Raw genomic sequence first — 24,974 nt, 5'->3', positions numbered from 1 at the left:
TGCCAACCACTCCACAAGCTCTGTATCTAGCACAGCATTCTCTGTAGCTTCTACTGTCTCCAACGGGATCCTATGGCCAAGCACGTCCTTTTCTTGCACCTCCTGGCCACTTTCTGCAAGGATCACTCTCTATGTGACTCCCCTGTCCACACATCCCTCACCACTGATCTCCCTCCTGGCACTTATCTCTGCAAGCATGACAAATACTACACCTGCCCCACACCTCCTCCCTCACCACCATCCAGGGGCCCAAGCAGTCCTTCCAGGTGAGGCGGCACTTCACCTGTGAGTCTGTCAGGCTCCCAGTGTGGCCCCCTCTACATGGACATCGACTGGGTGACTGCTTTGTTGAGCACCTTTGCTCTGTCTGCCACAGATGGCAAGATCGCCCAGTGGCTACCCATTTCAGTTTGACTTCCTATTCCCATTCTGACATCTGTCCGTTGCCGCCTCGACTGCCATGATGAGGCCAAACTCAGGCTGGCCTCAGGTTGAAGCAACACCTCATATTCCTAATGCCATAAGAAATAGAGAAAGAATTAGGCCATTTGGCCCATTGAGTCTGCTGTACCATTTCATCATGGCTGATCCAATTTTCCTCTCAGCCCCAATTTCTTGCCTTCTCCCCATATCCCTCATGACCTGACCAATCAACAATCTATGAATCTCTGCCTTAAATATACATCTGGGTAGATTTCCATCTTCCGAGATTTTCTGCCCTTCCCCTTTTAGATTTTATTTAGCGATACGGCACAGAGTGGGTCGTTCCACCCCAGCAGCCCCTGACAATCCTGATTTAACCCTAACCTAGCCATGGGACAATATGTAATGATTAGTGAACCTTCCTGGTATGTCTTTGGACCGGGGGAGGGGACCAGAGTGCCTGAGGAAAACCCACACGTTCCATGCGAGGACGTACAGACTCCTTACGGCAAATGCAGGAATTGGACCCCACACCCCGACTAACTGCTATGCTACTGTGGTGCCGTTTTCCATTCCTTATTCTGGTTACCCTCTTACTCCTTCTCTTCTCACCAGCCTGTCACCTCCCTCTGGTTCCCCTCCTCCTTCCCTTTCTTCCATGGTCTGCTGTCCGATCAGATTCCTCCATTGTCACTCCTTTATCTCTCCCACCTATCCCCTCCCAGCTTCTTACTTCATCCTCCCCCTCTCTCTTTCTCCATTGCCCCTTCTAGCTCTTCTCTCAGCCATTGTCTTCTCCTGACCTCCCATCATTTCCCTCTGGTGCCCCTCCTCATTCCCTTTCTCCCACAGTCTACTCTCCTCTCCTATCAGATTCCTTCTTCAGCTCTTTACCTTTTTCACCTATCACCTCTCAGCTTCTCACTTCATCCCACCCCGCTCCCACACCCATGCACCTTCCCCTCACCTGTTCTCACCTATCACCTGCCACCTTCACCTAAACTCACCTTCTTAATCTGGCTTCTGCCTCGCTCTGTTCCAGTCCTGATGAAGGGTCTCTCCTGGGAACGTTGACTATTTATTCCCCTCCATAGATGCTGCCTGACCTGCTGAGTTCCTTCAACACTTAGAGTGTTATTCTCAAGATTTCCAACATCTGCAGAATCCTTTCTGTTAAAGCTCATGCAGTACTGTTTTAAGAAAGCACAAGGGAACCTGGGTAACATTTCTGCCTCTCACAATTTGTTTAAAATGCTACATCCATTCATTTTGTGGAGTTTGATTTGTATGAATGTGGTTGCATTACAACAGTGATTACTCTGAGTGTTGTGTTCTGTTCCCAACAGGTTCCGGCCCATTCCGCTTTTGCAAATTGCTAATAAATTGTTCATTGTTGCTTGTAGGACCTGACTGTGTGCAGATGATTGTCCACATAACCGGTCATCGTGCATTTCAAAGTTAATTAATAGTATTTAAAATGCTTGGAGACGTGTAAGTGATGAGGGCTTCTGCTCAGAAACAAGCCCTTTTTCTGTTGCCTGTGACTCTGGAGAAGGAATTGGATGGGATTCAATCATTCATTCATAATTCAGTTATTAGCTCTCAGTAGTAGAAGCTTCACTTTATTAATTCCTTTCATTGCCTCAGGGTGTCCCAAAGTGCTTTACAGTGGATGAAGCTGTCCTGTGGTGAAATCTCTACTGCAGTTAGGTTGTACAAAGCAATCTCCTCACAATGTATTGGGAATGGATCATCTGGTTGATTGAGTGTTAAATGTTCACAAGAATATTGGCACAACTCAAGAGGCAAGGTTTTTTTAATTGTCATTCTTCAGCACATGACTGTAAAGAGGAATAAAATACAACATAAACAGAATTAGGCCGTTCAGCCCATCGAGTCTGCTGTGCCATTCCATCATGGCTAATTTACTATCCTTCTCAATCCAATCCTTCTCAAAGTTCAAAGTAAATTTTCTTATCAAAGTGCATCATTGGGATCTCTTCTGGGGAAGGTATGACCTGTACAAAAGGGACGGAGGGGTTACACCTGAACCCGAGGGGGACCAATATTCTTGTGGGCAGGTTTGCTAGAGATGTTCGGGAGGTTTTAAATGAATTTGGAAGGGGGATGGAAACTGGAGTGATGGTGCTGAGGATGGGATGTTGGTTTACAAACAGAGGCAGTGTGTTAGCAAACAGACTGCTAGCAAAGAGACGCCGATAATAGGGCAAAATTGCAGTCAACAGGATGAGTTGCAATGTAAAAGGCAGACAAAATCGAACAGGGTGAATACAGGACTGAAGGTATTATATCTGAATGTGCACAGTGTACAGATTAAGGTAAGTGAACTTTTAGCACAGTTGCAGATTGACAGGTATGACGTTGTGGCCATTGCTGAATGGTGGCTAAAAGAAAATCATAGCTGGGAGCCTAATGTCCAAGAATACACATATCAAAAGGACAGGCAGAGTGGGAGGCATTTCTCTGTTGGTAAAAAATGAAATTAAATCATTAGAAAGAGGTGACATAGGGTCAGAAGGTGTTGAATCATTGTGGATAGAGCTTCAAAGCTGCAAGGGTAAAAAGATCCTGATGGGAGTTATATCCAGACCCCCAAACAGTAGTAAGGATGTGGTCTCCAAATTACGACAGGAGATAGAAAATGCATGCCAGAAGGGCAATTTTACAATAGTCATGGGGTACTTCAATATGCAGGTAGATTTGGAAATTCAAGTTAGTGTTGGATCCTAAGAGGGGGTATTTCTAGCTTTTAGATCCCCATTAGGGTATCAGCTATTCTGGACTGGGTGTTGTGCAATGAATCAGAATTGATAAGAGAGCTTAAGGTAAAAGAACCCTCAGGGGTAATTGATTATAATGTGATAGAATTCACCTTACAACTTGAGAAAGAGAAGTTGAAGTCAGAAGTATACGTATTCTAGTAGAATAAAGGGAATTACAGAGGAATGAGAGAGTAGCTGGCCAGAATTGATTGGAAAAGAACACTGGCAGGAATGATGGCAGATCAGCAATGGCTGGAATTTCTGGAAGCATTTCAGAAAGCATAGGATATATACATCCCAAAGAGGAAGAAATATTCTAAAGGCAAGATGACACAGCCATGGCTAACAAGAGAAATCAAAGCCAACATAAAACCCAAAGAGACAGCATATAATGGAGCAAAAATTAGTGGAAAGTTAAAGCTTTTAAAAACCAACAGAAGACAATTCAAAAGTCTTTAAGAAGGAAAAGATGGAATACGAAGCTCGCCAATAATATGAAAGAGGATACCAAAGGTTTCTTCAGATACATAAAGTGTAAAAGAGAGGGTATTGGACCACTGGAGAGATAGTAATGGGGGACAACGAAATGGTGGATGAACTGAATAAGTATTTTGCACCAGCCTTCACTGTGGAAGGAACTAATAGTATGCTAGGTGTTTGAGAGTGTCAAGGGGCAAGAGGTGTTTGTAGTTGCCTTTACTAGGGTGAAGTTTCTTGGGAAATTGAAAGTTTGAAGGTAGATAAGTCACCTGGCCCAGATGTTCTGAAAGAGGCGGCTGAAGAGTTAGTGGAGGCATTAATAATGATATTTCACGAATCACTAGATTCTGGAATGGTTCTAGAAGACTGGAATATTGCAAATGTCACTCCACTCTTGAAGAAGAGAGAGAGAAAGAAGAAAGAAAATTATGGTCCAGTTAGTCTGACCTCTGTGGTTGGGAAGATGTTGGAGTCGATTGTTAAGGATGTGGTTTCAAGGTACTTGAGGACAAATGATAAAATAGGCCAAAATCAGCATAGTTTCCTCAAGGAAAAATCTTGCCTGACAAATCTGTTGGAATTCTTTGAGGAAATAACAAGCAGGATAGTCAAAGGAGAATCAGTGAATGTTGTGTACTTGGATTTTCAGAAGGCCTTTGACAAGGTGTCACACATGAGGCCAAGAGCCCGTGGTATTACAGATTAAGAACCCACGGTATTACAGGAAAGATACTAGCATGGGTAAAGCAGTGGCTGACTGGCAGGAGGCAAAAGATGGGAATAAATGAAGCCTTTTCAGGTGGGCTGCTGGTGACTAGTGGTGTTCCATCGAGGTCTGTGTTGGGAAAACTTCATTTTACGTTATATGTCAATAACTTAGATGATGGAATTGTTGGCTTTGTTGCAAAGTTTGTAGATGATACAAAGATAGGTATTTTTGAGGAAGAAGGCTACAGAAAGGCTTAGACGTTTAGAAGAATGGGCAAAGAGGTGGCAGGTGGAATACAGTGTGGGGAAGTGTATGGTTATGCACTTTGGTAGAAGAAATAAAAGGGTAGATTATTTTAAGTGGAGAGGAAATTCAAATATCTGAGGTACAAAGGGAGTTGGGAGTCCTTGTACAGATTCCCTAAAGGTTAATTTGCAGGTTGAGTTGGTGGTGAGGGAAGTAATTGTGATCTTAACATTAATTTCATGGAATATAAAAGCAAAGATGTAATGTTGAGGCTTTATAAAGCACTGGTGAGGCCTCACTTGCAGAATTGTGAGCAGTTTTGAGCCCCTTATCTTAGAAAGGATGTGCTGAAATTGGGGAGGGTTCAAAGGAGGTTCACAAAAATGATTCCAGGATTGAAATGGCTTGTCATCTGAAGAGTGTTTGATGGCTCTGGGCCAGTACTCAATGGAACTCAGAAGAATGAGGAGTGATGTTATTGAAACCTATCGAATGTTGAAAGACCTTTAGAGAGTGGATGTGGAGAGGATGTCTCCTCTGGTGGGAGAGTCTAAGACCAGAGGACACAGACTCAGAATAGAGGGGTGTCCTTTTAGAATGGAGATGAGGACGAATTTCTTTAGCCGGAGAGCAGCGAATCTGCGGAATTTGTTGCTGCTGGCGGTTGTGAAGGCCAAGTCTTTATGTGTATATAAAAGGCAGAGATTGATAGATTCTTGATTAATCAGGGCATGAAGGGATGTGGGGAGAAGGTAGGAGATTAGGGCTGAGAGGAAAATGGATCAGCCATGATGAAATATGCAGCAGACTTGTGGGCCAAATGGCCTACTTCTGCTCCTATATCTCGTGGTCTGGTACATATCACCATATACAACCTGAGATTCATCTTCTTGCGGGCATACTCAGCACTTCTATGGAATAGTAACTACAACAGAATCAATGAAAGATCAACCAGAGTGCAGAAGACAACAAACTGTGCAAATGCAAAAATAAATGAATAACAAGAACATGAAATAATGAGATAGAGAGTCCTTAAAGTGAGAGCATTGCTTGTAGGAACATTTCAATGATGGGGCATGTGAATTTAGTTACCCCCTTTTATTCAAGAGCCTGATGGTTGAGGGGTAATAACTGCTCTTTAACCTGGTGGTGTGAGTCCTGAGGCTCTTGTACCTTCTACCTGATGGCAGCTGCAAGAAGAGAGCATGGCCTGGGCAGTGAGGATCTCTGATGATGGATGCTGCTTTCCAACGACAGTGTTTCATGTAGGTGTGCTGAATGATTGGGAGGACTTTACCAGTGATGTACTGGGCTGAATCCAGTACCTTGGTAAGATTTTCCATTCAAAGACATTAGTGCTGTGATGCAGCCAGGCCTGTATTCTGCACTACACGTGTATAGAAGCTTGTCACTTTTAGATGTCATGGCGAATATCTGCAGGCTCGTAAGGAAGTAGAGGTGCTGCCGTACTTTCTTCGCAATTGTGCCTATGTGCTGGGTGTAGGACAAGTTCTCTGAAATAGTAACACCTGGGAATTAAAAGTTGCTAAACCTCTCCACTTCTGACCCTCTGATCATACACCTCTGGTATCCCTCTCCTGAAGTTTACAATCGGTTCCTCGGTCTTGCTCAAATTGAGTATTGTTCTGACACCACTCAGTCTCCCTCCTGTATGCTGACTCATCACCACCTGTGATTCGGCCCACAGCAGTGGTGTCATTAGGAAACGTAGATGGTGTTGGAGCTGTACTTAGTCACACAGTCATAGGTGTGAAGTGAGCAGAGCGGTGGGGAGGGGGGGTAAGCATACATCCTTGTGGTGCACCTGTGTTCATGGAGATTGTGAAGGAGATTTTTCTGCCTTTGATGCCTTTAGTAATCAAGAACCCATCAACCTCCACTTTAAATATCTGAGGCAAAGAATTCCACAAATTACCGCCTGTAGGTCAAAAAGATTCCTCCTCACCTGTGTTCTGAATGGACATCTGTCTATTCTGAGGCTGTGCCCCATGGTCCTAGACTCCCCCATTCGAGGAAATGCCCTCTCCACGTCCACTCTGTCCAGGCCTTTCGGTAAATGATTGTTACAAGAAAAAACCCCGAAAAAACCTCACAATAAATAAAAAATATGAAAACAATGCTATCAGCCAGAGTGTACAAGTGACTGTAGCACACACAGCATGATTGCGTGTACATAAAGTGAGGTGGAGGTAGTGCTGATGGGGTTGGGGTGCGGGCATAGGCGGAGGCGTTAATCAGTCTGACTCAGGCGAGGATGGCATCTCGGTCAATCTTCACCTTCTTGGGCTCACATCTGAACTGCAATCCACAGGGCACAGCTGGGTGAAGGCTTCAGATAAAGATTAGTTTTGCTGTCGCATATATATTGACTCATCCAGTGGCACACGTTGTTTGCGGGCATGCGCTGGGGGCAGCCTGCAAGTGCTTCCAGCACCAACAAAGTATGCCCATAAATTACTAACCCAAACCTGTCTGGAATGTGGGAGGAAACTGGAGCACCTGGTGGAAATCCACCCAGTCTCAGAGAGAACACAGTAAGCACAACAAACAATAGAGTCAATGAAAGACCAACCCAGTGGGACAGACAACAACCAGTGCAAATAAAGAAAAGAAAAATAATAAATAAGCAATATACCTGTATATTGAGAACATGAGATGAAGAGTCCTTGAAAGTGAGTCCATATAGGTTGTGGGAACAGTTCAGTGATGGGGTGAGTGAAGTTGGACCCTTTGAGAGCCTGATGGTTGAGGAATAGTAACTGTTCCTTAGGCTCCTGTACCACCTTCCTGATGGCAGTGGTGAGAAGAGAGAATGGCCTGGGTGGTGGGGTCCCTGAGCTTGGATGCTGCTTTCCTGCGCTAACCCTCCACGTAGATGTACTGAAGGGTGGGGAGGGCTTTACCCGTGACGGACTGGGCCATGTCGACTAGTTTTTGTAGGCTTTTCTGGTCCAGGGCATTGGCGTTTCAATACCAGGCTGTGATGCAACCTGTCAATGTACTCTCCACCACACACCTATAGAAGTTAGTTAAAGTTTTAGATGACATGCCACAAACTCCTCAAGAAGTAAAGATGCTGCTGTCCTTTTTTTGTAAAGGCACTCAGGAGCTGGACCCAGGAGAGATCCTCTGAAATGATAACACTGATGAATTTAAAGTAGCTGACCCCCTCCACCTCTGATACCCTGATGAGAACTTTGGTTTCCTCCTCCTGGAGTCTATAATCAGCTCCTTGGTGTTGCTGACATTGAGTAAGAGGATTATTGTTGTGGCATCACCCAGTCAGATTTTCAATCCGCCTCCTAACTGCTGACTCATCACTACCTCTGATTCAACCTATGACAGTGGTGTTATCAGCAAATCTGAATATGGCCTTGGAGCTGCGCTTAGCCTGTAAAGTGAGTAGAGCCCGGGGGTGAAGCTCACAGCTTTGTGGTGCACCTGTGCTGGTGGAGACTGGGGAGAAGGTATTGTTGGCACTGCAAACTATTGGGGCCTGCTAGTGAGGAAATTGAGGATCTATTTGTTTAAGGGTGTACTGAGGCCTAGGTCTTGAAGCTTATTGATCAGTTTTGAGGGGTTGATGGTATTAAATGGCACGCTGTAGTTGGTAAAGAGCATCCTGATGTATGCATCTTTGCTGCCCAGACGTTCCAGGGTTGAGTAAAGAGCCAGTGAGACAGCATCTGCTGTTGACTTGTGACTGTAGACAAATTGGAGGGACTCCAAGTCTCTCCTCAGGCAGGAGTTGATGTCTCTCATAAACAACCCCTGAAAGCACTTCATCACAGTGGATGTCAGTACTACTGGATGGTAACCATTGAGGAACATTACCACGTTCTTTGGCATGGCAGGGTGTGGGGGGGGGGGAAGCGTACTCTGAGGAGTAGGTCTTTAGTAACTTGGCCAGGTGATCTGCCTGGACTGGATGTTTTCCATGGGTTCACCCTCCTGAAAGATGCTCTTACACTGGCCTCAGAGACGGAAATTACAGGGTCACCATAGCCATGAGTGCTTGTGAAGGTGCTTCCATGTTTTGACAGTCAGAGCGAGTGTAGAAGGCATCGAGCTTACCTGGGAGTGAAGCCTGTGTCACTTGCTTTCACTTTGTAGGAGGTGATCGTATTCAGTTGTCAAGCTTCCCTCAGTGATTCAGGTTTGGCCTGGAATTGCCATCGCACATGAGATGGCTTTCTGGAGACCATATCTGGACTTTTTGTATTCTGCTTGGTTGCCATAGCTGAATGCCTCTGATGTGGCCCCCAGCAGGTTGTGGCTTCTGGCTGAATCCCCTTACAAACTCCTTGCAGTGACGGAATTGAACATGGGTCACTGGTGTTGTAGTAATTTTACGCTAACTGCTATGACCATAAAGCCATAAGGCAAAGAGCAGAATTAGGCTATTCAGCCCCTCAAGTCTGCTCTACCATTTGATGATGGCTGATTTACTATCCCTCTTGACCCCATTCTCCTGCCTTCTCCCTGTAACCTTTGATACCCATGCTAATCAAGGACCTAGCGCCCTTCACTTTAAATGTACACAAACCGTGCTGTCCCTTTAGTACACCTCCTGAAAGGTGATGTGCTCATTGATGGTGCACTGTCATCCTCACCCGGATCATAACCACTCCGACTGTCTTTGCCCCAAATTGCCCACCTTCTCTAACACCCACATTGTATTGCAATGTGTCTTGTAGCGGAGGATCGCGTTTGGCAGCTTCCGGTCGCGGGCTGGATGGCAAGTTACGGACCTCAATGCCACGACACTGGTAGCCTTGGGCCATTTCATCTGTGGAATGTCAGTCTCCGAGCTGGAAAGGATCCGGCCCGAGGAATTCAGGTCAGTAACAAAGGAGGGGTCTCTGACACGTTCGCTCCCCTCCAAACTGGAAATAATTTTCTGCTCGTTTTAACTGTCATGTTTTTGGCTACAAGTCTCAGTCTTTGGTTATTCTCCTCCCACGTCCCTGCCAGGGTCTCCACCGTCTGTACCTGGGCCGAATACCAGCAACAGCAGTGCTCTAGGGACTTCAGCCTAGTCGGGTGGGAGTCCAGATCAGACAGTACTTGGGCGGTATGGTAGCATAATGGTTGGCGCAACACTTGATAACGCTGGCGGTCAGTGATTGGAGTTCAATCCCTGTCACTGTCTGTAAGGAGATTGTAGCCCCCCCCCCTGACTGCGTGAGATTCCATTTTCCCCCCACATTAGTTTGTGGGCATGCTATGTTGGTGCTGAAAGCATGGTGACCCTTACAGGCTGTCCCAGCACATCTTCGCTGATTTGAATAGTTCAGTCTGTCTGTCTCGACCCTGCACGGGTGAAAGATTCAGGAGTTTTCATTGGCCAACATTAACTGGGCACTCTCTTCCACAGGATCCCTGTTCCTAACTTTCACGGATGGATAGTACTGGGGCAGCACAGTGACACATCACATAGAGCTGCTGCGTCACTGCGCAGAGACACGGGTTCGATCCTAACCCCGGCTTCTCATCGCCGCATGGGATTCCCCCCGTTGCTCTGCACCCCAGGACTGGACCTCATGCTGCCTGTTACAGCCACCCAGGGGAGGAAGTGCTGGCGGCCGTGTGGGAGAGAACAGAGACGTGGGCAGGTGTGCTGGGTTGGGGGCTGCCCCCGAAGGTCGGCTCTCCTGTTCTGCAGTGCTCCCTCCCTGGATTGCCTTCAGCTGCGGGAAATGAGGAACTGCTGTGTGCTTGTTCTTGCAGGAACATGGCTCCATGGCAACATCAGTCTTTAGGCCGTGCCACTCAGGGACTAGTGCTAATATTAATTTGTGACTGTATCTGCTATCGTAACTATATGTGCTGTGTACTGTGACTATATGTACTGTATCTGCACCTGGGGACGCTGTTTCATTTAGCTATATACATGCGTATTGTTGAATTAAACTTAAACTTCTTCCCACATGCCAAAGATGTGCAGGATGGTAGGGTAATTGGTCACCATGAATTTACCCCAGTATGAAGGTGAGTGGTAGAATCTGAAGAGCTGCTGATAAGAATGTGGAAAGAAAATATGCGATTAATGTAGGATCTGTGTAAGTGAGTGATTGACAATCAGCACAGACTTGATGGGCTGAAGGGCCTGTTTCTGTGCTGTATGTTTCTATGGTTCTACCGATGGCCTGAGAGGAATCTCTGCTATGGGATTTTTGTTTGTTTAATCAGTGCTGTTCCAGCCCTGTGAGAGTGCAGCATCTCTCTACATCTGACCGTTGCTGTCTCTGCCTTGTGAGTGTGTGCTGTGCACATAGTGTCCTGAGAGTGAAACTGTTCTGTTTGTTTTGAAAATCTGTGCATCAAATTTAGTAAGAATACGAACTGTCAGAAACAGTTACTGTATTGGCAAAGTGCAAACAAATTGCTGAAGGGACTCAGCAGGTCAGGCAGCATCTACGGAGGGAAATGGACAGTTGAGGTTTCGGGCTGAGACCCTTCAGGACTGTAAAGGAAGGAGAAAGTAAAAGGGGAGGGGGAGGAGGAAGAGCACAAACTGGTAGGTGATAGGTGAATCCAGCTGAGAAGGGAAAGGCAGTGGGGATTTGACTGGAAAAAGGGAATGGTGTCGGGAGCTGGCAGGTGATAGGTGGGGAAGGCAAAGGGCAAAAGGAGGAGGAATCTGGTAGATGAGGACATGGGGCATGGAATGAAGGGAAGGAAGCGGGAAGAATGTGAAGGCGATGGTGCTGCCTTCTCCAATCAGATTCCTCCTTCAGCCTTCCCCATCTATCACTTTCCATCTTCTCACATCAGCCCCCTTTCTTTTATCCCCTTGTCCCTCCTCCCCTGACCACTGCCTTCCCTCTCTCACCGTGACTCACCTATCATCTACTGCACCACCTGGTACCCTTCCCTCTCTCCCTACCGAGTTATTCTGGCTTTTGTCCCCATCTTTTCTGAGAATGAAGGGTCTCAGCTCAAAATGTCGACTATTCCTTCCCCTCCACAGAAGCTGCCCGTCCCACTGAACTCCTCCAGAATTCTGTGTATGTTGTTCTACATTTCCAGCATCTACAGAACCTCGTGTGTCTCCAGTTTTTGGCGGAGTGTTTGTTCAACGTGTTTAACCGAGCTGTACCTGGCCCGGCCCCTCTCGACTGTGTAACCTGTCTCTACTTTTCTTTGCAGTAAAGCGGTGTTGTTCATTGGCAACTTGAAGCTGAGATGTTCTGAAAGCCAGTTCGAAGCTCTGGCCAGACTGACCACTCACTCTGAGGCCTTTGGGCCAGTTAACAAGTGGGGGCCTGAAATCTTCACTGAAATTGGCTCCATCGCAGGTAAGATGAGGGTATTTCTTGTGTTGCTGTTGGGAGAGGAGTCTCAGAACCACTAGCCAACATATAGCATTACAACCAAGTTCTGTTTGTGCCATTATCTATCTATCTATCTATGTATCTATTTACTTACTTTTAAAAACTTACTTAGAAATACAGTTTGGAACAGGCCCTCTGGCCCTTCAAGCTGTTTTGCCCAGCAGCCCCCGATTTAACACTAGCTTAATCATGGGACAGTTTACAATGAAGGATTAACCTACTAACCGGTACATCTTTGGTATGTGGGAGGAAACCGGAGCACTTGGAAGAAATCCACACACTCCTTGGGGAGAACGTACAAATTCCTCACAGAGGATGCTGGGATTGAACTCTGAACCCTGATGCCCTGAGCTGTAATAGCATTACACTAAGTACCGAGGTGACCAGCCACTCCTGCTGAGCACATCCAGTACCCCTGTTACATCTCTTCCCTGGGGGTATGTACTGTAACGTCACTAGGCACAGTGAGATTTAGAGTCATAGGTCACTACAACACAGAAACAGGTCCTTTGGCCCATCTAGTCCATGCCAACCCGTTACTCTGTCAAGTCCCATCGACCTGCACCTGGACGATAGCCCTCCATACTTCTCCCATCAAGTATTTGTGTAAACTTCTCTTAAATGCAGCAGTCGGACCCACATCCACCATTTCAGTTGGCAGCTCATTCCATACTCACTCTGCTCCTTGAGTGAAGAAATTCCCCCTCAGGACCCCTTCGATATTTCCCCTTTCATCCTTAACCCACTACCTGTACTTCTAGTCACACCCAATCTCAGTGTTAAATGCCTATTCCCATTTATCCCATCTGTACCCCTCATCATTTTGTGTACCGCTATCAAATCTGCCCTCATTGTTCCGTTCTTCAGGAATGGAGTCCTCACCTGTCCAACCTTGCCCTGTTGCCCAGCTCCTGTAGATCCTGTTCTGCCTTGGGGTGAGACAGTGCAGAGGGAGCTTAACTGTCCCTGACCTGTGTCTAGGGAGTAAGTGGGGGGATGGAGAACGCCTGGCTATGTAGTTGGGACCGACATTGGGTGTTATCGAGGCAGTGATTGCGTCTGAATCTGGTGGCACCAATACAGTGGACATTGGGTTTTACAGTGGGAGCTGCACAGTTGTACAATTCTCTGAAGGTCAGTTGGTACAGTGAGGTTTTCCTGTTTTAAGTGAAGGTGGCAGTTTGATTAAACATACCACACTCCCGATAGCTCCTCAACAGTGTGGTTATAACTGGCTCCTAACCTGCTCAGCCAGTTCTGAGGATGGCTTTCCAATTAATGCTGTGTTAATGCCTTTCCTGGTGATGGAAGCAACCAGTCACGGCACAGCCTTTCTTTACAGATAACGATTAGTAAGTCTGTGGCATGCTATGTTAGTGCTGAAATCATAGTGACACTAGTGGGCTGCTCCCAGCACATCCTCGGACAATGTTGGTCATTGATGCAGATGACATTTCATTGTGTGTTTTGATGTATACGAGACAGCTAGAGTTAATCTTTAAATCTCTTTAGTTTTGCAGTCTGATGGGAATGGATGAAGATTTAGAGTGAAGGGTAAAATGTATGAGAAAGGGGTTAAATACAAGAATAGGGATGAAGGGCTGAATGGCCTGCAGAATTGTTCCAGCCTTTACAGATGGCTGTGGAGGCCAAGTTATTAGGTATATTTACAGTGGACATGGAAAGGATGTTTCCTATAGAGGGGTAGTCTAGGACCAGAGGGCACAGCATCAGAATACAAAGATATTCCTTTAAAATAGAGATGAGGAGGAATTCCTTCAGCCAGAGATGATGGAGAATCTGTGGAATTCATTGCCACAGAAAGCTGTGGAGTCCAAGTCACTGAGTATATTTAATGCAGAGGTTGATAGGTTCTTGTTTAGTTGTAGCGTCTGTGACGAAAGAGGGTTACAAAGAGTACACATAGATTAAGATGTTAACTGTCCTGTGCTGGCAGCAGTGGGATCAACAGTTGATCTTCCACCTGTCTTCAGGAGAAAGAGAAATGAGGAAGACAATGGAGCAGCATTTGGAAATGTTAATGAAGAGACGGGAGAGTTTAACGGAAGGAGACATGGTCTGAGAGCTGTCAAGATCGGCTCCTTTTTGAACCCTGAACTGTTTGAAGTGTGATGGACAGGCGATACCCCAGCAGGGGGATAAAAAGGGACAGATTCGCTAAGGCGACACACACGACACCCTGAGGTAACGAGACCCTGGAAGCGATGCGTCTCCCACAAGTCGGTGGGAGTTTTTGGAGGGCTGATCGCGGGACCAAGCTGTAGACGCACAGGGTGGAAAGGTACGATCGGTGGGAACCTGGTGTGTGTCCGCCCTTGCCTGGGTGCCAGATTCACTGCAGAGGAACGATCGTATCTGAAACGGAGGGGTCACAGTCGGTGACCTCAGAAGACATTACAAAGGGCTCGACCGAAAGCTGACTGCGAAGAATATCGAAGGTCTGTGTGGAAGCCGTTTTGAATATTCATTCGCTTTTGCTCTCTCTCTCCTTCCCCACCCCCCCCCACCCCCCCGTCCACAGCCACGGCAGTGATTACTGTGAACTGAACTGAACTCAATTGAACTGAACTTTGCGTCACTTTGAAACTGCTCATTTACCCCTAGACGACGATAGAGCTTGATTGATCCTGTTATCCTAGTTCTGTGTACATGTGTGTTTATCATTGCTGAACTGTTGCATTTATTATCCTTTTGATTAGAGTACAGTGTTGCTTATTTCTTTAATAAAACTTTCTTAGTTCCAGTAATCCAGACTCCAACTGAGTGATCCATTTCTGCTGGTTTGGCAACCCAGTTACGGGGTACGTAACACGTCAAAGGTTATGGTAGGAAGGTAGGTGACTGGGCTTGAGAGGGAAAATAAATCAGCCATTATCTAATGGTGGTGGAGACTCAATGGGACAAATGGCCTAATTCTGCTTCTATAGCTTATGGAAACCACCAGGCAGAGCCTGGGCTCCTGATGAGTCAGCAGACAGAGCTGCTCGAGTGTTGGTGCTGCATGGTCACTTCTCAAAGGCATCAGCAGCCTGGTGGTCATGGCAGACCACATTTCTGCAGAGCCCTTCACAGTCAGTGGTTAGTGCAGTTACTACATCAGCAACCCTGGTTCAAGCCTGCCACTGTCCCTAAGGAATCTGTACCTTCTCCCTGTGACCACACAGATATCCTCCTGGTGCTCCGGTTCCACATTCCAAAGACGTGCAGGATAGTAGAGTAATGTATGGATATATCTCTTTAAGAGCAAAGACCTGTCTCCCTTAGCATTACAGGGGGAGGGGTCTCGCTACCCCCTTCCCTATCCCACCCCTCCCCTAACCTGCTCCCCTTCCCTCTCCCCCATTCCCCCTCTCCCCCCTCACCCCTCTCCCTCTACACCCCTCCCTCCAACCCCTCTCTCTCTTCCCCTCCTCAGTTAAAGCCATCTCCCGTGTGTGTTGTGGAATTGATATGTTGTTGTGCACAGGTTAATGGGTCAGGTGGGTTTAGTTGCGCAGGTGTGTGTAGTTGGTCGGGTGGGTGTAGTTGGTCAGGTGGGTGTAGTGGGTCAGGTGGGTGTAGTTGGTCAGGTGGGTGTAGTGGGTCAGGTGGGTGTAGTGGGTCAGGTGGGTGTAGTTGCGAAGGTGGGTGTAGTGGGTCAGGTGGGTGTAGTGGGTCGGGTGGGTGTAGTTGGTCGGGTGGGTGTTGTGGGTCGGGTGGGTGTTGTTGGTCGGGTGGGTGTTGTTGGTCGGGTGGGTGTAGTTGGTCGGGTGGGTGTAGTAGGTCGGGTGGGTGTAGTGGGTCGGGTGGGTGTAGTTGGTCGGGTGGGTGTAGTTGATCGGGTGGGTGTAGTGGGTCGGGTGGGTGTAGTTGGTCGGGTGTGTGTAGTTGGTCGGGTGGGTGTAGTTGGTCGGGTGGGTGTAGTTGGTCGGGTGGGTGTAGTGGGTCGGGTGTGTGTAGTGGGTCGGGTGGGTGTAGTGGGTCGGGTGTGTGTAGTGAGTCGGGTGGGTGTAGTGGGTCGGGTGGGTGTAATGGGTCGGGTGTGTGTAGTTGTTCGGGTGGGTGTAGTTGGTCGGGTGTGTGTAGTTGGTCGGATGTGTGTAGTTGATCGGGTGGGTGTAGTCGGTCGGGTGGGTGTAGTCGGTCGGGTGTGTGTAGTCGGTCGGGTGGGTGTAGTGGGTCGGGTGGGTGTAGTGGGTCGGGTGGGTGTAGTTGGTCGGGTGTGTGTAGTGGGTCGGGTGTGTGTAGTGGGTCGGGTGGGTGTAGTTGGTCGGGTGTGTGTAGTGAGTCAGGTGGGTGTAGTGGGTCAGGTGGGTGTAATGAGCGCCTGGCCTTGTTGGGACGAAAGAGCCTGTTACTCTGCTGTATCTCCAGATAAAATGAAAGCCCTCTACAGCCCCTGTGTAGTCACCTCTGGGGGTCGTATTTTGCTCAGTAACCCTCCCTCCCCCAAACTGAGTACAGTGGAAGAGTGGCTGTGAAGCTCTTGGTTTATACTTTGACGTGCACTGGTCAAGCCTTTGCCCATCGGTCAGGTTGAGCTGACCGGCTTTTCTGTCTTGGCAGCGGGTTTGGCCGACGTGGCCCTGTCGTCACTGATTGAGCAGCAGATCGAGGGGCTCACACCCACCGCCATCGCCCTCATTCCGCCCAACAAGTTCGCGGTGAGTTCTTTCATTCGGTAAACTGGACTCTCAGTAGAAATAACTTTGGTTACAAAAGTTAAATGGGCTTGTGTTCCATGACATCAAGCTGTTTCACCACTAACAATGTTAGGGTTAGAGTTGGTAGGGTGTGGGCAGGTTATGTTGGCACTGGAAGTGTGGTAACGTTTGTGGGCTGCCCCCAGTACAGTTCTCAGACTGTTAGTTGTACACACAAAAGATGCATGTTTTGATGTACATGTGACAAATAGAACTAATTTTTAAATCTCTTTCGAGTTGCTGCCTGATGGGGATGGGTGAAGATTTAGTGTGTGGGGCAAAATGCATGCAAGGGGGTTTGATGAAAGGGCAGGGAGGAGGGGCTGTCTGGCCTCGAATTCCGCTCTATCTGAAGACCCCCGACTCTGACTGTGGATTCGGATGGGGGGTGTGGTTCCTGCTGGGTGCTCTTTAACCCCCTGTCGTCTTTCTCTCCACGGCAGGTGGTGTTCAGCGCCGACCAGCTGTCCTGCTTCAGCAGTGTCCAGGCCTCCGCTGTGACCAGTGGACAGTATCAGAGGCTGAGCACTGAGCAGCGCCGCGTGATTAGCAGCGCACAGTACGATGGCGAGCTCCACCAGGAACAGCGGGGTTGGTGTGCTCAAACTGTTCACGGGCACTCCGGCAACTCTGTCCAGGCCAGCATTTTATTGCCCCTCCCTAGTTGCCCCGGGGGAGCCACTGCAGTCCTTCTGGTGAAGGTGCTGTTGGGGGTGGGAGATCCAGGGTCTGGACACAGCAACCTGGGAGGAAAGGTTAGTGTTGAGGAAGCAGGGAGACTATAGGGCTGAGACAATCAGGAGAATGGGCAAAGAAGTGGCAGATGGAATACAGTGCAGGGAAGTGTATGATCATGCCCTTTGGTAGAAAGATTATTTTCAAAATGGGGAGAAAATTCAAAAATCAGAGATAGAACATAGAAATCTACAGCACATTATAGGCCCTTCGGCCCACAATGTTGTGCCGACCATATAATCCATTCAAGAAGCTCCCTAGAATTTCCCTACCGCATAACCCTCTATTTTTCTAAGCTCCATGTACCTATCTTAAGAGTCTCTTAAAAGGTAGGAAGCAGAAGGACTTGGACAGGTTAGGAGACTAGGCAAGAAAGTGGCAAATGAAATACAATATTGGGAAATGCATGGTCATGCATTTTGGTCGTAGAAATAAATGTGTGGACTGTTTTCTAAACGGAGAAAATCCAGGAATCTGAGATGCAGAGGAACCTGGGAGTCCTTGTGCAGGACACCCTGAAGGTTAACTTGCAGGTGGTGAGGAAGGCAAATGCCATGTTAGCATTCATTTCAAGGGGTCTAGAATACAAGAGCTAGGATGTGATGCTGAGGCTTTATAAGACACTGGTGAGGCCTCATCTTGAGTATTATGAACAGTTTTGGGCCCCTCATCTTAGAAAAGATGTGCTAACATTGGAGAGGTTCCAGAGGAGGTTCACAAGGATGATTCCAGGAATGAAAGGGTTATCATACGAGGAACGTTTGATGGCTCTGGGTCTGTATTCACTAGAAATCAGAAGGATGAGGGGGGATCTCATTGAAACGTTTCGAATGTAGAAAGGCCTAGACAGAGTAGATGTGAAAAGGATATTTCCCATGGTGGGAGAGTCTAGGACAAGAGGGCCCAGCCTCAGGATAGAGGGGCATCCTTTCAAAACAGAGATGTGGAGACGTTTCTTTAACCAAAGGATGGGGAATTAGTGGAATTTGTTGCCACATGCAGCTGTGGAGGCCAGGTTGTTGGGTGTATTTAAGGCAGAGATTAATAGGTTCTTGACTGGACATGGCATCAAAGGTTACGGGAAGAAGGCTGGGAACTGGGGTTGAGGAGGAGATTTTTAAAAAAAAGATCAGCCATGATTGAATGGCGGAGCAGACTCGATGGGCCAGATGGCCTAATTCTGCTGCTAAGTCTAATGGACCCTGTTGCATACACCTCTACCACCGTCACTGGCAGTGCATTCCAAGCACCCACCACCTTCTGTGTGAAAAACTTACCCCTGATATTCCCTCGGGACCTACTGCCAAGCACATTAAAACTATGCCCAAACAACAGGAATTCTGCCGATGCTGGAAATTCAAGCAACACACATAAAAGTTGCTGGTGAATGCAGCAGGCCAGGCAGCATCTCTAGGAAGAGGTGCAGTCGACGTTTCAGGCCGAGACCCTTCGTCAGGACTAACTGAAGGAAGAGTGAGTAAGGGATTTGAAAGTGGGAGAGGGAGGGGGAGATCCAAAATGATAGGAGAAGACAGGAGGGAGAGGGATAGAGCCGTGAGCTGGACAGGTGATAGGCAAAAGGGATATGAGAGGATCATGGGACAGGAGGTCCGGGGAGAAAGACAAGGTGGGGGGGACCCAGAGGATGGGCAAGGGGTATATTCAGAGGGACAGAGGGAGAAAAAGGAGAGTGAGAGAAAGAATGTGTGTATAAAAATAAGTAACAGATGGGGTACGAGTGGGAGGTGGGGCCTAGCGGAAGTTAGAGAAGTCTCCAACTTTCACCCTGCCCTCAAGTTTACCTGGTCCATTTCCGACACCTCCCTCCCCTTTCCAGATCTTTCTGTCTCTGTCTCTGGAGACAGTTTATCCACTGATGTCTACTATAAGCCTACTGACTCTCACAGCTATCTGGACTATTCCTCTTCTCACCCTGTCTCTTGCAAAAACGCCATCCCCTTCTCGCAATTCCTCCATCTCCGCCGCATCTGCTCTCAGGATGAGGCTTTTCATTCTAGGACGAGGGAGATGTCTTCCTTTTTTAAAGAAAGGGGCTTCCCTTCCTCCACTATCAACTCTGCTCTTAAACGCATCTCCCCCATTTCACGTACATCTGCTCTCACTCCATCCTGCCGCCACCCCACTAGGAATAGGGTTCCCCTGGTCCTCACCTACCACCCCACCAGCCTCCGGGTCCAACATATTATTCTCTGTAACTTCCGCCACCTCCAACGGGATCCCACCACTAAGAACATCTTTCCCTCCCCCCCCTGCATTCCGCAGGGATCGCTCCCTACGCAACTCCCTTGTCCATTTGTCCCCCCCATCCTTCCCCACTGATCCCCCTCCTGGCACTTATCCGTGTAAGTGGATTAGTTCCTGAGGATTGGAGGGTGGCTAATGTAACCCCACTTTTTAAAAAAGGGGGAGAGAGAAATCGGGGAATTATAGACCGGTTAGCCTAACGTCGGTGGTGGGGAAACTGCTGGAGTCAGTTATCAAAGATGTGATAACAGCACATTTGGAAAGCGGTGAAATCATCGGACAAAGTCAGCATGGATTTGTGAAAGGAAAATCATGTCTGACGAATCTCATAGAATTTTTTGAGGATGTAACTAGTAGAGTGGATAGGGGAGAACCAGTGGATGTGGTATATTTGGATTTTCAAAAGGCTTTTGACAAGGTCCCACACAGGAGATTAGTGTGCAAACTTAAAGCACACGGTATTGGGGGTAAGGTATTGGTGTGGGTGGAGAATTGGTTAGCAGACAGGAAGCAAAGAGTGGGAATAAACGGGACCTTTTCAGAATGGCAGGCAGTGACTAGTGGGGTACCGCAAGGCTCAGTGCTGGGACCCCAGTTGTTTACAATATATATTAATGACCTGGATGAGGGAATTAAATGCAGCATCTCCAAGTTTGTGGATGACACGAAGCTGGGTGGCATGTTAGCTGTGAGGAGGATGCTAAGAGGATGCAGGGTGACTTGGGTAGGTTGGGTGAGTGGGCAAATTCATGGCAGATGCAATTTAATGTGGATAAATGTGAAGTTATCCACTTTGGTGGCAAAAATAGGAAAACAGGTTATTATCTGAATGGTGGCCGATTAGGAAAGGGGGAGGTGCAACGAGACCTGGGTGTCATTATACACCAGTCATTGAAAGTGGGCATGCAGGTACAGCAGGCGGTGAAAAAGGCGAATGGTATGCTGACATTTATAGCGAGAGGATTTGAGTACAGGAGCAGGGAGGTACTACTGCAGTTGTACAAGGCCTTGGTGAGACCACACCTGGAGTATCGTGTGCAGTTTTGGTCCCCTAATCTGAGGAACGACATCCTTGCCATAGAGGGAGTACAATGAAGGTTCACCAGATTGATTCCTGGGATGGCAGGACTTTCATATGAAGAAAGACTGGATGAACTAGGCTTGTACTCGTTGGAATTTAGAAGATTGAGGGGGGATCTGATTGAAACGTATAAAATTCTAAAGGGATTGGACAGGCTAGATGCAGGAAGATTGTTCCCGATGTTGGGGAAGTCCAGAACGAGGGGTCACGGTTTGAGGATAAAGGAGAAGCCTTTTAGGACCGAGATGAGGAAAAACTTCTTCACACAGAGAATGGTGAATCTGTGGAATTCTCTGCCACAGGAAACAGTTGAGGCCAGTTCATTGGCTATATTTAAGAGGGAGTTAGATATGGCCCTTGTGGCTACGGGGATCAGAGGGTATGGAGGGAAGGCTGGTGCAGGGTTCTGAGTTGGATGATCAGCCATGATCATAATAAATGGCGGTGCAGGCTCGAAGGGCCGAATGGCCTACTCCTGCACCTATTTTCTATGTTTTCTATGTTTTTCTATGTAAGTGCTACACATGCCCTTACACTTCCTCCCTTACCACCATTCAGGGCCCCAAACAGTCCTTCCAGGTGAGGCAACACTTCACCTGTGAGTCGACTGGGGTGATATACTGCGTCCCGTGCTCCCGATGTGGCCACTTATATATTGGTGAGACCCGACGCAGACTGGGAGACCGCTTTGCTGAACACCTACGCTCTGTCCGCCAAAGAAAGCAGGATCTCCCAGTGGCCACACATTTTAATTCCACATCCCATTCCCTTTCTGACATGTCTATCCACGGCCTCCTCTACTGTCAAGATGAAGCCACACTCAGGTTGGAGGAACAACACCTTATATTCCGCCTGGGTAGCCTCCAACCTGATAGCATGAATATCGACTTCTCTAACTTCCGCTAATGCCCCACCTCCCCCTCGTACCCCATCTGTTACTTATTTTTATACACACATTCTTTCTCTCACTCTCCTTTTTCTCCCTCTGTCCCTCTGAATATACCCCTTGCCCATCCTCTGGGCCCCCCCCCTTGTCTTTCTTCCCTGACCTCCTGTCCCATGATCCTCTCGTATCCCTTTTGCCAATCACCTGTCCAGCTCTTGGCTCCATCCCTCCCCCTCCTGTCTTCTCCTATCATTTTGGATCTCCCCCTCCCCCTCCCACTTTCAAATCCCTTACTCACTCTTCCTTCGGTTAGTCCTGACGAAGGGTCTCGGCCTGAAACATCGACTGCACCTCTTCCTAGAGATACTGCCTGGCCTGCTGCGTTCACCAGCAACTTTTATGTGTGTTGCTTAAAACTATGCCCCCTCATGTTAGCCATTTCAGCCCTGAGAAAAAAGCCTCTGACCATCCACACAATCAATGTCTCTCATCATCTTGTACACCTCCATCAGGTCACCTCTCATCCTCCGTTGCTCCAAGGAGAAAAGGCCAAGTACACTCAACTATTCTCATAAGGTACACCCTCCAATCCAGGCAACATCCTTGTAAATCTCCTCTCCACTCTCTCTATAGTATCCACATCCTTCCTGTAAGGTGACCAGAACTTAACACAGTACTCCAAGTGGGGTCTGACCAAGGTCTTGTAGAGCTGTAACATTACCTCACGGCTCTTGAACTCAATCCCATGGTTGATGAATGCCAACACAACATACACCTTCTTAACAACATTCTCCTATTGATGCCCCACCGTACCCTTTGACAACCCTCCAGACTATCCACAACACCCCCAACTTCTGTGTCATCAGAAAACTTACTAACCTACCCTTCAACTTCCTCATCCAAGTCATTTATAAAAATGACAAAGAGGAGGGGTCCCAGAACAGATCCCTGTGGAGCACCACTGGTCACCGACCTCCATGCAGAATACAAACTTTCTACAGCCACCCTTTGCCTTCTGTGGGCAAGCCAATTCTAGATCCACAAAGCAAGGTCTCCTTAGATCTCATGCCTCCTTGCTTTCTGAAGGAGCCTTGCATGGGGAACCTTATCAAATGCCTTACTGAAATCCTTATACACTACATCCACTGCTAAAGTTTGGCTTTATTTGTCACATGGACATCATATTTACAGTGCAATGCATCATCTGTGTCAAATCAAATCAGTGAGGATTGTGCTGGGCAGCCCACAAGTATTCAAATCACAAACACGAGAAAATCTACAGATGCTGGAAATCCAATCAACACACACAAAGTGCTGGAGGAACTCAGCAGGCCAGGCAGCATCCGTGGAAAAAAGAAGTCAACGTTTCGGGTCAAGATCCTTTGGTAGGACTCTTTGAAGGGTCTTGGCCCGAGACGTCAGCTGTACTTTTTTCCACAGATGCTGGCTGGCCTGCTGAGTTCCTCCAGCATTTTGTGTGTGCAGCCCACAAGTATTCCACACTTCTGGTTGCAATGTAGCATGTCCATAACTCACTAACCCTAAGTGAATATCTCTGGAATTTGGGAGGAAACCCATGTGGTGTCAGGGTGAATGTGCAGACCCCTTACAGGGAGTGCCAGGAATTGAACTGCAATCAGTGATTGCTGACACCGTAAGTAGCATCACTCTAATTGCAATGATGCTGCGACCCACCCCTCCCCATTGAGGTGGGAAGATAAGACAAAAGAAATCAAAAGAGCTGTCTGTTCAGCTAAGCGGCTCAGTAAGATTGAGGCCGGTTCTGCATCTTCTCTGTTTACCTGCGAGATTCCCTTATAAATTGAGTTGGTTTATTATTGTCACATTGAAACAGTGAAACGTTTTTGCACGCAAACTGTACAGATCATTTTAATACATCTGTACGTTGAGGTGGTACAAGGGAAAACAATAAAAGAATGCAGAATGAAGTGTTACAACTACAGTGAGAATGCTGTGTAAGTGCAAGACCATTGCGAGGTAGATTGTGAGAGTGAGTCCCTCTTATGGTATGATGAACCCATTCGACAGTCTAATAACTGTAGGATAGAAGCTGTCTTTGAGTCTGTGCTATGTGCTTTCAGACGTTTATATCTTCTGTCTGATGGGAGGGGTGGAGAAGAGAGAACGTCCAGGATGGGTGGGTCTCCGCTTTTCTGAGGCAGTGAGGAGTGTAGGCAGAGTGCTGGAGGGGAGGGAGGCTGGTTTAACATAGAAAACATAGAAAATAGGTGCAGGAGTAGGCCATTCGGCCCTTCGAGCCTGCACCGCCATTTATTATGATCATGGCTGATCATCCAACTCAGAACCCCACCCCAGCCTTCCCTCCATACCCCCTGACCCCCGTAGCCACAAGGGCCATATCTAACTCCCTCTTAAATATAGCCAATGAACTGGCCTCAACTGTTTCCTGTGGCAGAGAATTCCACAGATTCACCACTCTCTGTGTGAAGAAGTTTTTCCTAATCTCGGACCTAAAAGGCTTCCCTTTTATCCTCAAACTGTGACCCCTCGTTCTGGACTTCCCCAACATCGGGAACAATCTTCCTGCATCTAGCCTGTCCAATCCCTTTAGGATTTTATACGTTTCAATCAGATCCCCCCTCAATCTTCTAAATTCCAACGAGTACAAGCCCAGTTCATCCAGTCTTTCTTCATATGAAAGTCCTGCCATCCCAGGAATCAATCTGGTGAACCTTCTTTGTACTCCCTCTATGGCAAGGATGTCTTTCCTCAGATTAGGGGACCAAAACTGCACACAATACTCCAGGTGTGGTCTCACCAAGACCTTGTACAACTGCAGTAGTACCTCCCTGCTCCTGTACTCGAATCCTCTCGCTATAAATGCCAGCATACCATTCGCCTTTTTCACCGCCTGCTGTACCTGCATGCCCACTTTCAATGACTGGTGTATAATGACACCCAGGTCTCGTTGCACCTCCCCTTTTCCTAATCGGCCACCATTCAGATAATAATCTGTTTTCCTATTTTTGCCACCAAAGTGGATAACTTCACATTTATCCACATTAAATTGCATCTGCCATGAATTTGCCCACTCACCCAACCTATCCAAGTCACCCTGCATCCTCTTAGCATCCTCCTCACAGCTAACACTGCCACCCAGCTTCGTGTCATCCGCAAACTTGGAGATGCTGCATTTAATTCCCTCATCCAAGTCATTAATATATATTGTAAACAACTGGGGTCCCAGCACTGAGCCTTGCGGTACCCCACTAGTCACCGCCTGCCATTCTGAAAAGGTCCCGTTTATTCCCACTCTTTGCTTT

General features: G+C 47.6%; 1 protein-coding gene across 1 annotated transcript in view; it reads left to right on the top strand.

Annotated features, from left to right (window-relative positions):
- LOC134358129 (stereocilin) overlaps window positions 1-24,974 on the top strand; it is a 96,456-nt gene that overhangs the window by 65,763 nt on the left and 5,719 nt on the right. Inside the window, exons 22-25 of the mRNA XM_063070115.1 lie at window positions 9,360-9,502; window positions 11,815-11,963; window positions 16,566-16,663; window positions 17,146-17,293. Of these exons, the coding sequence (XP_062926185.1) occupies window positions 9,360-9,502; window positions 11,815-11,963; window positions 16,566-16,663; window positions 17,146-17,293 (538 nt within the window). The remainder of the gene's footprint in view (window positions 1-9,359; window positions 9,503-11,814; window positions 11,964-16,565; window positions 16,664-17,145; window positions 17,294-24,974) is intronic.

The sequence above is a fragment of the Mobula hypostoma genome, chromosome 18 (genome assembly GCF_963921235.1).
Source record: "Mobula hypostoma chromosome 18, sMobHyp1.1, whole genome shotgun sequence".
Taxonomy (NCBI): domain Eukaryota; kingdom Metazoa; phylum Chordata; class Chondrichthyes; order Myliobatiformes; family Myliobatidae; genus Mobula; species Mobula hypostoma.
Note: the sequence above shows the minus strand (reverse complement) of the source record. Positions and strands in the feature narration are given on the sequence as shown.